The sequence below is a fragment of the Sander lucioperca genome, chromosome 22 (genome assembly GCF_008315115.2).
Source record: "Sander lucioperca isolate FBNREF2018 chromosome 22, SLUC_FBN_1.2, whole genome shotgun sequence".
NCBI classification, from domain to species: domain Eukaryota; kingdom Metazoa; phylum Chordata; class Actinopteri; order Perciformes; family Percidae; genus Sander; species Sander lucioperca.
In genome coordinates, this window is record NC_050194.1 from 741,102 (window position 1) to 756,801 (window position 15,700).

Sequence of the window (15,700 nt, forward strand, 5' to 3'; positions counted from 1 at the left end):
ATGAAAAACAAAACAAGCTTGGTGGGGACTGATGGTTCACACGCAGGGAGAAATTATGTGCCTCTCAGTCTGGAGCCAAAGTTAAAATCAGTGTGTGGGAGTTTTTCATTAAGACAGTGTGTGAGTTTTTCATTAAGACAGTGTGTGAGTTTTTCATTAAGACAGTGTGTGAGTTTTTCATTAAGACAGAGTGTGAGTTTTTCTTTGCAACTCTTAAAAACGTAATGTGTTTTGCAATTAAGACAGTGTGTGGGAGTTTTTCTTTGCAAAAGCAATAGTTCAACATTTTGCTTTCTAGCACACACACACACACACACACACACACAAATTATTCCTATAGAACTTGCCTAATAATTTTTAATAATTTCCTGCCTTAGAATGGGCCTTTGGGGGTGGGGGGTGACGGCACGACAGTAAGCATGATCGGTTTGCGTACAGTAAAGACAATGAGTCTGCGTTACCTTATTTGACAGAAATCTATATTACTATTACATTACTAAATTACATTTGCCTGTTATTTCTGACAATTTGATAAACAAAACATTTTGCTTTCTTGCCGAAAGGCTAGCTGTAGCTTCATAGTTACTTTACAGAAATTAGTGTCGTATCGATCTTCTCATCTAAGCATGTTTCCCAAAATATCCAACTATTTGCATTAAAGTTCTTCACTGTGTCCCAGAAACATGCTATGTAATAAAACTAAAGTTCACACTTGGCATTTGACATTTGCCATAAAAGATATTAAAGTACTTTGTACTATGTTTTCTCCTAAAAGGACATGATATAAGGAGTGCACCGACAGGGTGCAATCAAGCAGCAACTTTGGAATGCCGCTGCCAATTCCAAACTAGAAAAAAGAACAAATTCAACTGAAAAATAGAAGACATTTTTCCCCCCAAGTATCTATTGCTGTTTTTTTTCCCCAGTTATAAGGAACCTTTGCTTCAAAGTACAATGTATCCTCTAGTTTGAAATGTACTATCACTTAAAGAGGTGCTCCACCAGTTACATTAGTTCATTAGTCATTCCACATAATAGTAGTTTATAACTGTGTGATGTAGCATTCCTAAAAGTCACTCATACGAGAAACTTGGTTTACGTAACCAGGGCAGTGGATTAAAGAAACCAGATTCCCCACATTTTCCTGGGAAAGCTGTGTGTATGTGTTACTGCAAAGTATCACTATGACAGCAGAGTGGTGAAATGACAGCAACGATCATTACACTTACGTCCTTGTTTAATTATATAATTTCATTCAAAGTCAGACAAAAACGCAAACTGATATTTAAGCCACTATATGTCTAAATCAGTTGGTTACAACAGCTGAACTTTTATTTTGTTATAATTATTACTTTTATGTTATTTTATATTTTTTGCAAAATTAAGAAGGAAAACCTGTGCTTTCAATATAGAGTCCTCTCACTGCGCCATCAGTCCAAATGCGTTGACTCAAACACACACACACACACACAAATCATTATGCTTACAGATTTTACATTTTCTTTAGTTGTCTGTACTGTGATAGTTGTCTGTACTGTACGTCGATGGGTACGTTGCAAACAGGAACTGCTAATAGCTAATTTGGCCTATTTTTAATAGCTCATTAGCTCTAGCCCGGTTAGCTATTGTTAGCAATACCAGTTGATAACAACGCATTACGCCGTTTTTTGCACATTCAAACAGCGTAACAACATGTCCACAGATAGAAGTTGAACGTGCCTGTGTGAACGACTGATTTAGTGACACAAATAAGACAGAAGTGCTTATAACTTTATGTTACTGCAACTTTCACAACTGTTGATACAGGGGGCAGCCATGTTGGATTTTGAACTCGGGCTACTGCGTGGTTGTCCGAGTTCCAAGCTCGTAAATCTGAGGTCAGGGGGCGTGTTTCCGACTTTGACCTCGGAAAATCCGAGTTCCGAGGTAAATAGAACGTGGCATAACTACTCTCCCCCAAAACCGGTTTTCCATTTGCATGAATGCACTTGCCAAGTGGCTATAGGAACTGGTAAGAGGGGTAAGCGAGTTCAGACAAAGTTGTCTGAATGCCAGTGTAGACCTTTTGTGATGATAACACAAAAATGTCAAAGTAATGTCAACAGGTGTGATTAGATGGCTGTGTGAACACAAAAAAACCTGTTATTATAACACAGCCACACCACAATATTTTGTTATGATACCACAGCCATTTAACCTGCTGCTGCTCTTTTTAATCAAGCAGGTAGGCCTACCTTCATGTGTGCATGTACAAATAACTGTAGTAACCCACTTTTCTATTAAATATTTTATTTATATCAAAGTAAAACACAACACAGCAAACTTTAGAGTGCAAAGATAAACTTAAGACTTGTTTACAAAAGTAGAAGGCATGCTAAACAGTGAAGTTAATACAATATTAAAAAGATACGGAAAAGGGAAAGACTGAAGTAGGAGCTGAAAGAGTTACAGGAACTGCAGTCAAAAGAACTTAATAATCCCCAAATTGGTCCAGTCGGAACACATGAAAAAAGGGTTCTAGGAACGTTATGTTCTAGGAACTGCAAAAATCCCTCCGGTCGGAAAGGGACTAATGAGTCTGTGTTACCTTATTTGACAGAAATCTATATGCATTTGCCTGGTATTTCTGACAATTTGATGAACAAAAATGTCGATAATGCTTGAGTAAGTGAAACCCCAATCAACAAAACTGCTTAAAAAAAATAATATTAACATTTAAATAACACCGTTTAAATCACCGGGAGTGTCCGACACAGCCAGGCTCTGGACGGTGAAACTGAGATTAGTGCTCCTATTTAACTTTATGCTCTGCTTTTCAACTGTTGTTTGGTAAATTGCTATTAAACACAGTCAAAGAGGATTTGAATCGCTATTTTTCCTCTTGATTCTTATCATTTTGGCACTGATTTGCCTTTGGTGCTGGCTAAAACGTCTTTGGAGGGCGGCAAAAATTCCTCTATGCAGGAAAAACTGTTACATGTTTAATTATTTACATCAGCAGTTATGATTCTACCTCTGTGGTTTTCCTCACATTTACCTCAGTCGAGGTTCTGCTAGAATCTGATTGGTTAGTTCAGCTACATGTGAGTGAGAAACAAGCAAGTGTTGTTGTGGAGGTGAAAGAAGCGTGGAGAACAGTAAAGTGCCGCCAAAGAAAGTTATGTCCCTATTCAGCTGTTTCTTTAAGAGTGATCCAACCACCACATAATGAACCCTCACGTTACACCTGTATCTTAATCAAATTGTCCTTTGTGTTATAATAAGATACACAAACTTGTATTCTTCATTAAACTGACTTAACTGTACAAATCCAAACCCTGTTATCTTACCTTTTTGACTAAAAATAATTCTGAACCTTCCTTCTCAGAACGTCATCAACACATTCACACAGACGGCCAAACATTCGCGCTGTAGCTTCTACGGAAATGTGAATGTGGGGAAGGATGTGAGCGTCAAAGAGCTGCAGCAAGCCTACCATGCAGTCGTACTGGTAAGAACATTAAAACACACGGCTTAAAGTTACTATATGTAACTTTTTAATGTTTCTGAAACGGTGTAATTGTGTATATAATGATCTTAAAAAACATCTGTAACAACAAACAAGACCAACAGTGATAAAACCCTATATTTATATAGTTTTTATTAATGCCTCTGCCCGGGTCCGATTTTTCCTGCAAAGTCACAGAATGATTTGCGGCAGGTACACAGCGCTACAGTAACACATTTTGAAGAGTCACAGATTTCTTTGTAACACCGGAAAAGCCTGTGTTAGCGTATCCAGCCAGGTAAAAGGTAGCAGGAGATTTCTTTATAGGCCTGATTGTATTTTAAATGTATTTGATAAGATATCAGTTATAGTTATGGCTGATACTGGGACAGGGCCATCACAGGGAAATTAAACGAAGTACAACTAAAAACTAAAAGGAAAAGTGACAGACGACGGGCAAGAATCCGAGTCAATCTTGGTCAGGCTTTCAACAGATGGAGACAATTAAGGGATTGTAAATGATTCAAAACCGACCCCGAATTGGCCCTCCGGTATGTAATATGTCCATTTCATTCATAAAATAACTTTACAATGCACGGTGTGATTGTACGTCAGTAGCCTACATTAAATTACGTCCGCCTTCCATTTAGCACCCATTTTTTATTTATTTTCAGTCCGTGTTTGTGTTGGCCTACTATTTTCTTTTCCCTTGTCCCCCTGTACTTGTGTAAAGCGTCCTTGGGTTTCATGAAATGTGCTATATAAATATAAGTTATTACGTTGATTGATACAACAATCTCTTAATGCTTTGGCTCGTGACACAGTGACAGTGATAGCCGGTTTAGCTCAGGTGACATCCAAAGTAGGCTAAGTTACCGTATGCAACACTTGAAATGCAACGATACATCTGTAACATATTCTTTTATTGTACATGAATGATTTTCTGTCTGAGCCAAATATTGATCGCGATCAATATATGACCTCCCGGTAACGCTAACTCAGTAATCTACAGTGGGCAATACAGCACCGTAAAGAGACAGACTGATCTCAATAAGTGGCGTATGTATGACACACCAATTCGTATGCCATTTTGGCGTGTTATCAAGACGCGTAATCGCTTTTTAGTGTGTTTATCGACGCCTCCATTACCTTGCGATTGCGTGTCAATTTACGCCGTAGCGAGTTGTGTGATAGCCCGAAAATCCGCTTAGGGGGGTTGGTTGGGGTGGAGGATGGGTAAAACACAGGACTTTCACCCAGCAGACCGGGGATCGTGTCCCGCGTGTCACGTTTCCACTTGGCTTTAGAAGGTGGCGTGTATGTTTACACAAAGTCATGATGTCACGTTGAAAGAGAAGACCTTTACGACAACTGGTGTGGTAAAAACACTACCGCGTTTGTCCAAAGCGGCCGCTAGAATCAACACAAACTGAAAGTTACATATAGCCACTTTAAATAAGCCTTAGCGTCCTTATGCATTGCTTTTTGTATGTTTTATGGTAGAGTTACGGGGCAGAGGGAAACAGGAGTATGGGAGTGCCAGGAGAAGACCTGGCCGGTGTGTACTCTGCCAAAGACTTTGTGGGCTGGTACAATGGGCTGCCAAGCTGTCGAGAGGTATGCCTTTAGACTGTGTAAGTCAAGTGAATCTTTCTCAAGTGGATAATGCCATGTGTAAAAATATCAGCATATGAAAGATTATCAAATCAGTCATATTTTTCTTGGTTCTACTCCTTTATCAGCAAATCTCTGTCTTGCTCGGTTATCTTTTCCATTCAGCTGAGTCCAGACCTGAGTTGTGAAACAGCAGTCATTCTGGGACAAGGTAACGTGGCTTTGGATGTTGCAAGAGTCCTGTTGTCTCCCATTGACATTTTAAAGGTGAGATACTTGGTTATTTAAGATAAGAATATAGTAGTACATGTATAACAAAAATGCAAAGCAACCACACAGCATGTTCTTACAACAAGTGAAAACTAAAGTATCAATGTCCATAGCGATATTACATAAAACGAAAGATGTGCTCAATTCAAATTCACTACATATATTGTACAGTTCCTTAATGTTGTCATACATTACATTACATACACAAACAATCACTAACCCTATTTTTATATTACAAAAGAGAGCAAAAAGACTCATTAACAAAGCAGAATACCTTGAACCAACAAACAGATTATTTATAAACTCACATACAGTTAAATTTAGAGACTTGGTGGACATTTTTTGTCATGAAAAAACAATGCAAATAATGTATGAAGTCAAAAATGTTCACAAAGATAAAGATTAGAACAAATGTAAAACAAAGATGTGTATCAGCAAAAGGAGTTAAACATGTGGAATCTTTTAGATGAGGAAGTAAAAATGTGTTACACGCTACAAAGATTTAAAAAAATATTAAAAAGTAGGATGATTAACAAATATAAAAGTGAGGCATGAATGGCAATGTGTTTATGAATGGGAAAAAGTGAGGTATACTGACAGGTGTCCATGGGTAAATAATAAAGATCCATGACAACATGTCTGCCTTGCACCTTAGACCACTAAATACACCGCCAATTAACACAATGTTAACGGCCGTATGCAGTTTTTTTTTTTTTTTTGAATAAAAAGAACTGGTTTGTGAGATTTAGCTCCATGCTTTACAGACAAGGAATAAGGTGCCATTTGCAGAACCTTTACTTCCTCAACAGTAAATTTAAGGAAAATTAAACGACAAATACCAAAACTTACATACTACATAATTGTGGACATACAGCATCAGAAATAACACCAAATTTGAAGCAAAATAAACATTACAACCCCTCAGAAATCCAGTTTCCAGGAGGAAAATGTTGTTGATGAAGAGACATAATTGCAAAATATCACCTTTTTTTCCCCCAGCAGAAGACTGACATCACCCAGCCGGCCCTGGAAGCTCTGGCAGAGAGCCAAGTCCGTAGGGTGCTGGTAGTTGGCAGGAGAGGACCCATACAGGTCGCTTGCACAATCAAGGTGTGTGTCGGCAGCAATCTTATACTAAGTACTCTGAAGTTTCTGTTTTCCTGAAGGTGTATTTGAAGTCATGCTGGAGACGTTACCTCAGCTGAACCTTAAACAAAAATATTGCAGGCGCTGTTAACACAGATACTAAATCGTGTGGCTGGCCCACCGACCTCCAAAAGGAGACAGCCCTGACACAAAACATTCCCTTATCATGTAGCTGCCTACGAAGACTCTCTGAATCTGTAGATAGACAAACAGCTATACATGAAGAGGTTTGGTTATTAAAGACTGGCTGAATATTCTTGTCCCCTGACCTGTGACCTATGAATGACCTGATGTTGTCATGAAAGATTTCCCTTACACTGGGAACACACCAGAGATGGGGACTCGAGTCGCACTTAAGTTGCATAAACAGCTGACTTCAGACTTGACTTGCGACTCGACCCAAAAGACTTCAGACTTGACTCGGACTCGAGCTTCGAGACTCGTCAACAGCTTGTTTTCATGAAATTATTGCTTTTTCAATCAAAATTCATTCATGTATTTCTATTTTCTTTTATTGCCGCATATACTTTGGGGAAACGCATGACAAGTGTTGAGAAATTTCGTGTTTCAGAATCTCTGAAGAAGAAGAGGCTTTGGTCCAAATGAAGATTTAAGCAAAAGGTTTAAAGAACAACATGATGAAAATGATAAGACAAAAAGCAAATGTTACACTGCAGCTGACAGTGGACTGATCTACGTTTCTCCCTGATGGAGTCACATAAAAACAGTCTTGTGACATGACAAAACAATACATCAATAAAACACTGCCAGCAGTGGACTGCCAAACATGCCTCCCCTTCAGGAGACACATTCAAACAGTCCTGAATCATTGTGAAGTTTCCAAATTTATCCTAAAGAGTTTGAGGGTGGTTCCTCAAATTAAATCCCTCCGTATTGGTCAGATGTCTTCAAAAGCAAAAGTGTCCCTAATCCATGTGTGTTGTGGCCACACCCGGCCACAGGATCTTACCAAATCAGTGTCAATTGTTTCCAAACTACAGGAATACTCATTCTTTGTCTGGCCCAACAGGGGGTGGCTCCCCAAAAGGCAGAAGCGACAGTTACCTTACCTGTGGGGACAATGAGTCCCCTCTAGTATGCAAATTGACGGTCGTGACTTATTAAATTCTTTAGAAGCTAGGATTGGGGTGAGGCAGTCGAATGCTGATTAGGCTTAATTGAAACAATCATTTTCGACTCGGTTTCAGTGTCACTCAGTCTCACAGCAGTTTACATTAAATAAGTTACATTTTTGACCTTAAAGGATATTGCTCTAAAACATCACCAATGTTTTAACTTTTTTAACTTCAACACAAGCTGCATGTCCCCTGCCCTTTGCCATAATGTGCAACGTAACGCATGCGCTATGCCTATGTGCGTGCACTCACATATCAAAAAATGCATTGACGATGGCGACACCAAGTCCTCCCGGAGTTGTGCCTTTTGTCATTAGTTTTGCTTTCAATAATTTCGTAAACAGTGGCAGTAAGCGAACAGCTACGTGCAAGGTGTGTGGCATTAAGATAAATGATGGATTTGGACGGATCACAACGTCGATCTTCATCAGGCATCTCAAAACGCACCCAGATAGGTCAGTCACTTGCTAATGTGAAAGAGACGTTACATTTAGCATACTGTATATCGTCACAGGTAACAAGCTAACCATCGCAAAGTGTTGTGCTAATGCTGGGAACAGGCCAATTGTATCTTTATAGTTAGTAGTTGCTGAGTCTCAGACATCCATGGCGCACAGGAGGCTGGACGCACGGATCCATCTCCCCAGGAACAAACACTGTGTCGGGTGGGCAAACTCATGTGATGCGTAATTGATCCCGTGGTTGATTTGTATGCTGTTAAGTGAACAAGGTGTACCCGGTCCACCAAACACTGGGCCGTCTTGACTGTCTTAATTCTGCACATATTTCTGTTACTGTAGTCCTATTTACTATTTCATTATTTCATCCATGCGTGGCGCAGTGGATCCGTGCGCACTGTCGTAGAGACGCTGGCCTCACTAACCTCTCCTCTTCTGAGTCGGGTCTCCCTCACGCTGGACTAAGTTTCACTGAGCGTACTAACACTTCGAAAATAAATGGCATTACATCAGTGAGTTCAAACTGCTTGAGTAATTTGGACTGACACTGAGATGCATGTTGTTCTGTAACTGGTGTGCCGCTGCCACTGTTCTCTTGATTTCCACTTCAACATTAGACATTTTTTTGAGTGAAAGAGACGTTACAGTTAGCATATATCGTCACAGGTAACAAGCTAACCATCGCAAAGTGTTGTGCTAATGCTGGGAACAGGCAAATTGTATCCAGCCAGATGTCAGCACCATGTTGAACAGTTTAACAATTGCAATTTGTAACTCGGGGGTACTGTTTTTCAGCATTTCATTTTTTACGCAATCTGTGCGAGATAATCTGTGCGAGAGATTTCAGTTTGTCTGTCAACTCTTTTTGTGTAATTGGATAATCTAATGGATTTTGGTTAGTATTGATGGCTGATTCAAGATTGTCTAATTTTGATTTAATATCAATTCGGTTTATGTTCAGATCTTCAGGTGGGATACTTTTGTAAAGGTCACTGAAGCATTTTTCCCAGATGTCTCCACCTTGTATTGCCAATTGTTGTGGCTTTGTGGTTTCTAAACTGTTCAACGTGTCCCAGAACTGACCCTGGTCTACTGCGTTTTCAATCTCTTGAAGTGTTTGATTGGTATAGTGGAATTTCTTTAGTTTTATGGTCTGTTTATATTGTTTCAAAGTATTCATGTTGTAATGTTGGGTCATGTTGGTTTCTGTGTTTTTGGTTTGATAGCTGTCTTAAATGTTTCCTCATTTCTTTACATTCACTGTCAAACCATTTTTTGTCAGAGGTTTTTTATTCACTGTGAAGGTGTTTTCCTTTTGTTTTCCCAAGTTTGGCATTTAATGCAGCTCTTTGGAAGATATGGGTAATGTCTTCTGTTGCTTTGTTAACGCCTTCAGAGGTATTTTGATAGTGGACTATGTTGAATGTGTTTATTGCATGTTTTATTTCATTTGAGTTCAAAGTGTGTATAAATTGTTCGTCACTGTTTGGAGCCCATTTGTAAGCCTGATTTAGATTGTACAGTTTACTGGGCTGTTTCTTAGTAGTATCTCTACTGTTTTTGAGGAGCACAGAGTTTGCCTGGAGTTCACTCAGAGGCTTCTCAGGTGCTGCGAGCAAATCACTCCGCCCAAGTAGCAGATGTAGCAGTGCTTCGCCTTTTAATAGTTCCCAGTATGTATACGGTTAGAAGATGGCTGTGTCTCATGTGACCTTGTTATTTGTACACGCTGTGACTATACAAATCACAACATGTAAATAGGAACATGTTGGCGTTATTTTGTCACTTATTTGGAGCAGTAGGCTAGATGGAGTCGGTTACCTCCAGGATCTGTGCTAAGCTAGGCTAGCGGTGGGTGCGTCAGACAGAGTTACGACACGCACGGAGATGAGAAGGGTACGTATGGACTTATCTAACTCTGGGGGATACGGTGAATAAGCTAAAGTCCCAATAAGTCGGCGTGTTCCTTTAACTGATATGTGCCGGGTCCAGGCTGCATGCCTAGTGGCACACTTGTCTCTTTCCAGGACAAGCCCAGGCCCTGTGTATTAAATTATTCCTTAATTTATGTTGTGATAGGTAATAGAAAAAGAATGGCGAATCCGCTAAGTAAGAAGGGGCACTCAACTGCAAATGTAGCAAATTTTGCATCCATTCCTGGATAATTCTTTTAACACACTAACACTAGCCTTACTAAACGTCAGGTCTTTGGCTGGAAAATCTTTTTTAATCAATGATTTTATTATTAAGCACAATCTTGATTTTATGTTTTTAACTGAAACCTGGTTAGACCATAATAACTTCAATTTTATGAGTGAGAATTGAGAGAATAAGAAATGAGGTGGAGTCGCCATTTTGTTTAATGACTCATTCTAATGTACACAAATATCTTATGGACATTTGCTTCTTTTGAATATGTGGCTCTTCAGCTGAGGTCCTCCCCTCGAGCTATATTCCTTAATCTACTATGGCGTTATATATGTACCTCATTGCTGAGCAAGTAATTGTATGTTCTGAGCACAGAGAACTATATTTTGCAAGCACAGTACATTACATTTTGAACGTAAATTAACAGTCGCAAAAAATAATTTTGTTTAAGCATACAAAAACCTATTCTGTGCTCAATACATGTATTTGCATGTTTGCTATTATGCATATTAACGTGCAAAAATAACCCCTCTCACGCAGTTTACTCATGTGCCCTCTCAAAAACTCTTTCTCTGCACGCAGTCAGACGCTGCTGCACTCCAGTCACGTCTCTCTCGCTCTCAACTCTGGCACACTTGCTAAAATTTTCATAGCATTACAAGTGTGCCACAAAACCAACCAATTGGAGAATTTAAGGCCAATTCTGATACTTCCGTTGGTTTATAAAGCACTAAACGGTTTGGGGCCAAAATACATTGATACATACAAATACACTGATCTGCTGCTACATTATGAACCACCCAGACCTCTCAGGTTGTCTGGGACAGGTCTGCTTTCTGTCCCCAGAGTCAGAACTAAACAGGGGGAAGCAGCGTTCAGTTTTTATGCTCCACATATCTGGAACAAATTCCCAGAAAACTGCAGGTCTGCCGCAACTCTCAGTTCTTTTAAATCAAGGCTGAAGACCTTTCTTTTTGATGCTGCCTCTCTGTAAATAATTGTTCACTTCTTATACTGCACTGTAACTTTTATTCTCGTATGTTATCTGTTTTTATATTTTCAATTGTTACTGAAGTTACATTTTTGAAAATTTGAACTGTATGACAATCTTGTAAGCATTTATTGACAATTAAAAAGTAAGTTCAGTGGGACCGGCCGTTCTGGGAATGTCGAGGGTTGCAGGTGGATTACGTATATAGAGCAACCGCTTATACATTGTCCCACACTAGCGTCCTAAAATCTTGTATTTTATCTGTTTTTAATGTTCTATTGTTTTCAACTGCTCTTGAATGTTTTATGTAAAGCACTTTGGATTGCCCTGTTGCTGAAATGTGCTTTACAAATAAAGCTGCCTTGCCTTTCCTTTTGGGGACATAATTTGAAATTGGGAAAAATTTGATGTTGGAAAAAAGGTAATAAATTGCAATATATCATAGAATATTGCAATATTTTTAAAATTGCAGTAATGTCGTATCGTGACATATCGTATCGTGAGGCATCTGGTGATTCCCACCCCTAGTACTTGCTGTAGCTGTTCAGTTTCCAGAGGAATTCTTACCAATAATTTAATGCTACTAGCCTTATTATTATTACTATTATTTCAGCTATTTTCATTACTTTTCATGTAAATATTAAAACTATTCATCCATTACTTTCAGCTAATTATTTTGATGTGTAGTCCTCTAGTTTTCATAGACGCTCAATGGCAAGGTGTTACAATGGGAGGTTGGTGGGAGGTGTGTACTGTGCAGTTGGCCTATTGTATCTGGTAGTTTGTTGTTTATCGTATAGACTAACTTACCTGATGGTTAATTAGAGATATACTTTTTTGTTCGTTCGATTGTTTTTTCAAATGAGTTGAGCTACTCCACTCTCTCCCCCCTGTAACTGCCAAAGTACCCCATGGAGTGCCATAACCCGTGGTAGGTAAGCAATAGTACAGGATGACTGCTTGTGCCTCTTGGACTTATTTGTAGATCTGTAGCAAAATAATCCCATATCGCAGCAATTACTGTGGTGAGTACAATGTTACCATAAGCAATATAAATGATGGCCAACGCTATAAAAATAAGATCAAATTGTGGTAAACCAGAATTACCCTTTAAACTCCCCAAACATGTTTACTAAGAGAGACATGTTCTTCCAGCTTTAAACGGTTTTCTAGTCCAGCCCAACCATCCCTGCAATGTTCTCCTTGTCTACAGGAGCTTAGAGAAATGGTGAACCTGCCCAACACCAGACCTGACATGGTGGCGGCTGATTTTGAGGGTGTCACAGAAGCTCTTAAAGGTAAGAAATGAAATATTATCTTAAAGGTCCGGTGTGTAACGTGTTTAGTTGTTCATTATCAAAATCTGTGTTGCCCGTTCACAAACTTGTCCTTTTTCATGAATATTTACCACCACCATCAATTCCAAGTATTCCTATTGGCTTGAAATTTTACATTTGCGTTTGCATGAACTGGGGTAGACGCTCCATATTCATGCGCCATCTTGAAATACGTTTGCTGGTAAGGGACATACACGACATACTGCTCCCCCTTTCGCGTTTTCGCTGTCACATGATAAACTCACAGGTGCTGCTAATGCTGCTAATGGGCATCGTAGCTTCCCGGCCCCGGCAAGTTTGAAGAAGGAAACATGGAGGACTACGCGTATTCAAAATCCAAATTTCAGGAACAGGAGTCTTCTTCTTTGCCCAGAAAAAGAAAAAGGATATTGAAAAGAGCAAGAGACCGGCTTTTTGAAGCTTGAAGGCTACCGTAGCTGTAATACGTACTTTTGAACTGCGTGATGCGAGAAAGCTGATTGCGATATATGATCTCAATGCTAGATGGGAGACATTCCTACACATTGGACCTTTTAATACTTTTCCTCTTTTTAAAGGATGGCATGTTCTTTTTTACTGTCTCATCAATCTGCTCTATTCTTGTACTAGTGTGGAGACTTGCACTGGATTTGTTATCTTTCAGTTGACACCAGGGCCCAAGAATGAGGATATTTCACATTTTAAGGCAACAAAAATAGGCTACATACAGTAACGTGTTTATTACATGCAATACAACAGAAAAGAGTAAAACTAGCAGTACAGTAAGTACTTAAGTAAATACTTTGTGTTGAAAGTATGAGTTTAAAAGAAATACGACTTTGATTAATGCAGAGACAGCTGAAAATGTCACTAGGAAGGAAGAAATGTACGCTGTGGTTAACAGCCGCAACATTGAGACCTGTAGACCGTATACAGTGATGCAAATGGAAACTGTGAACAGATGTTTTCTAGTTCCTAAGGTTTTCTGCTTGTGTAAGAAACTGCAGAATTATGCAACACCATACAGTGTCTTGGTCCTGATGAGCTTTTTGTCAGTCTTCGTCCTTGCTAGAGAAATGACATTGGACTGATTGATGCTGCTGAGCATGTTCACACTCAGAGTGATAACAGTCTCCTTGCCTCTGTTCATGGCTAATTATAACAACCTTGATCTTCTCTCTGTTAAACACGATAAGCAGTAAGTGACGGGTGCTAAAAGAAACTGGTGGTTTGTGTCTGTCCTTGTTTTCAGTGCTGCTAAACCTGCAAGTAATAATATTAGCAGCGCTGCAGTGGTTACTGGTGCGTGGTTAAAGCAGCACATTAAAAAGCATGCACTTACAGGTATCGATGAAGCAACATTTTTACAAAAGAATTAAACATTGTGCATTTCTTTAGTGTGAATGTGTAGGTTCTGTGTTTTTGATGACTGGTATTTGGTATGTGACCACATCTGCACGTACGCAAACATTTTCTCAGACACACCTACGCGTTTTTTCCATGTTTATGTACAACAAGGCAGAGGCCACGTGATCACGCACACACACACACACACACACACACACACACAGTTCAGAGTTCATTTTTCCAATGACTTCAGATTTAGTCTTAGTCCTGAGATGAGAAGTCTGTGTCAACTTAATTCAGATTTTTATCAACAAAAACATTTGAGTCTTGTCTTGTTTAAAAAGAGCACAACAGATCTACATTCTAGTCTCTGGTCTATTTATTTTAGTCGATAATAAATTAGTCTTAGTCAAGAAAACTTGACTTTTTAGTCTAATACAAGCAAAAACAGTTGACCTAAAATGTTCTTTGTTTTATTTGAAGTTTGCCTTTAAACAATACTTACATACCCGTATGTATATTTCTACTTAGTTATTGGTCGCTGTGATTGTTCCTCCTGTCCATTCTGGCCATGAAGAGATCAGACACAAATACACAGTAATTCTGAATGTAACTACTTTAAATGTAAGAAAAATCATAGCTGACAGATGTTCATTTTAAGTATCTGTGCTGTGTCAGATTTGCAGAGGCCCAGAAAGCGTCTGACAGAGCTGATGTTAAAGACAGCCCTGGAGATCCCAGGAGAGAAGGAGAAGCAAAACAAGGCCTCCCGCTTCTGGGGCCTTCGATTCTTCCGGAGCCCCATTGAAATCCTGGCCGACCCTGACCACAACAGGACAGCTGGCATCCGACTTGGGGTCAACAGGCTGGAGGTAACAGGATTTTTGTTTTAGCAATCAAGAAGTCCCTCATGGTCAGCTACTTAGTTCACTGGCCTGGTTAAAGTTGGTTCCCTGTGTATGACCAGGGCTCAGGCGAGGGAGCCCGTGCAGTGCTCACTGGAGAAGTGGAGGACGTGACCTGTGGCCTGGTGATTAGCAGTATTGGCTACAAGAGCATCCCCATCGATCCCTCAGTGCCGTTTGACTCCCGCAAAGCCATCGTTCCAAACAACATGGGCCGTATTGAACAAGCTGCAGGTACTCAGTAAATACCATAAAGAACAAGAGCACTTAGCAAGCTAAATCCTTGCTAAGAAAAAAAATGGAATGAATTCATCTTTCTTTCTAGGTCTATATTGTAGTGGCTGGCTAAAAACAGGCCCCACTGGGGTGATAGCCACCACTATGAATAATAGTTTTGACACTGCACGATCCATGGTGGAGGACATGGACTTGGGAACGTTGGACGTATCTGCTGCCAAGACCGGTTCACAAAGCATCTGTGCTCTGCTGGAAAAGAGAGGTACTCTACTGTCCCTTTGGTTGTTTCACTGCTTTCTGTTGAGGCCTGTTTTCTGACCTGGAAGTTTATATAATCACAGTCTGTTTAGATTTCCATAACATTATTTAAGTGACACTTTACATCTATCTAAAATAAAAGGAGTTTCTGTCTGTTTGTATGTATTATTGTCCTTCGATTTTCTCAACAACTGCTCATCCGATCGACTTCACACTTGGCAGGTGTATTGCTGAGTATGCATGGAAGTGCAGTGTCGTGTGCGATCTCTTGAGATCTACAGGACATATTTAGTAGTGTGTTATGTACACACTGTGGTGTATTGTAGCAAACATGCAAGCATCAGCAATGTAACTTTCAGAATGAACGCTTTTGTTTCCTAAAATCTT

At 39.6% G+C, this 15,700-nt stretch overlaps 1 protein-coding gene across 3 annotated transcripts in view; it reads left to right on the forward strand.

The window, feature by feature from the left end:
* The window catches only part of fdxr (ferredoxin reductase), a 36,886-nt gene that overhangs the window by 5,697 nt on the left and 15,489 nt on the right, over positions 1–15,700 (forward strand). For all 3 annotated transcript variants that reach the window (XR_004896341.1, XM_031291160.2, XM_031291158.2), the window contains 8 exons: positions 3,368–3,490; positions 4,991–5,104; positions 5,267–5,368; positions 6,374–6,481; positions 12,464–12,548; positions 14,592–14,785; positions 14,881–15,052; positions 15,144–15,317. Coding sequence is in view for 2 of the 3 variants with exons in the window: in XM_031291160.2 (XP_031147020.2) it covers positions 3,368–3,490; positions 4,991–5,104; positions 5,267–5,368; positions 6,374–6,481; positions 12,464–12,548; positions 14,592–14,785; positions 14,881–15,052; positions 15,144–15,317 (1,072 nt within the window). In the remaining variant the exon portion in view is untranslated. The remainder of the gene's footprint in view (positions 1–3,367; positions 3,491–4,990; positions 5,105–5,266; positions 5,369–6,373; positions 6,482–12,463; positions 12,549–14,591; positions 14,786–14,880; positions 15,053–15,143; positions 15,318–15,700) is intronic.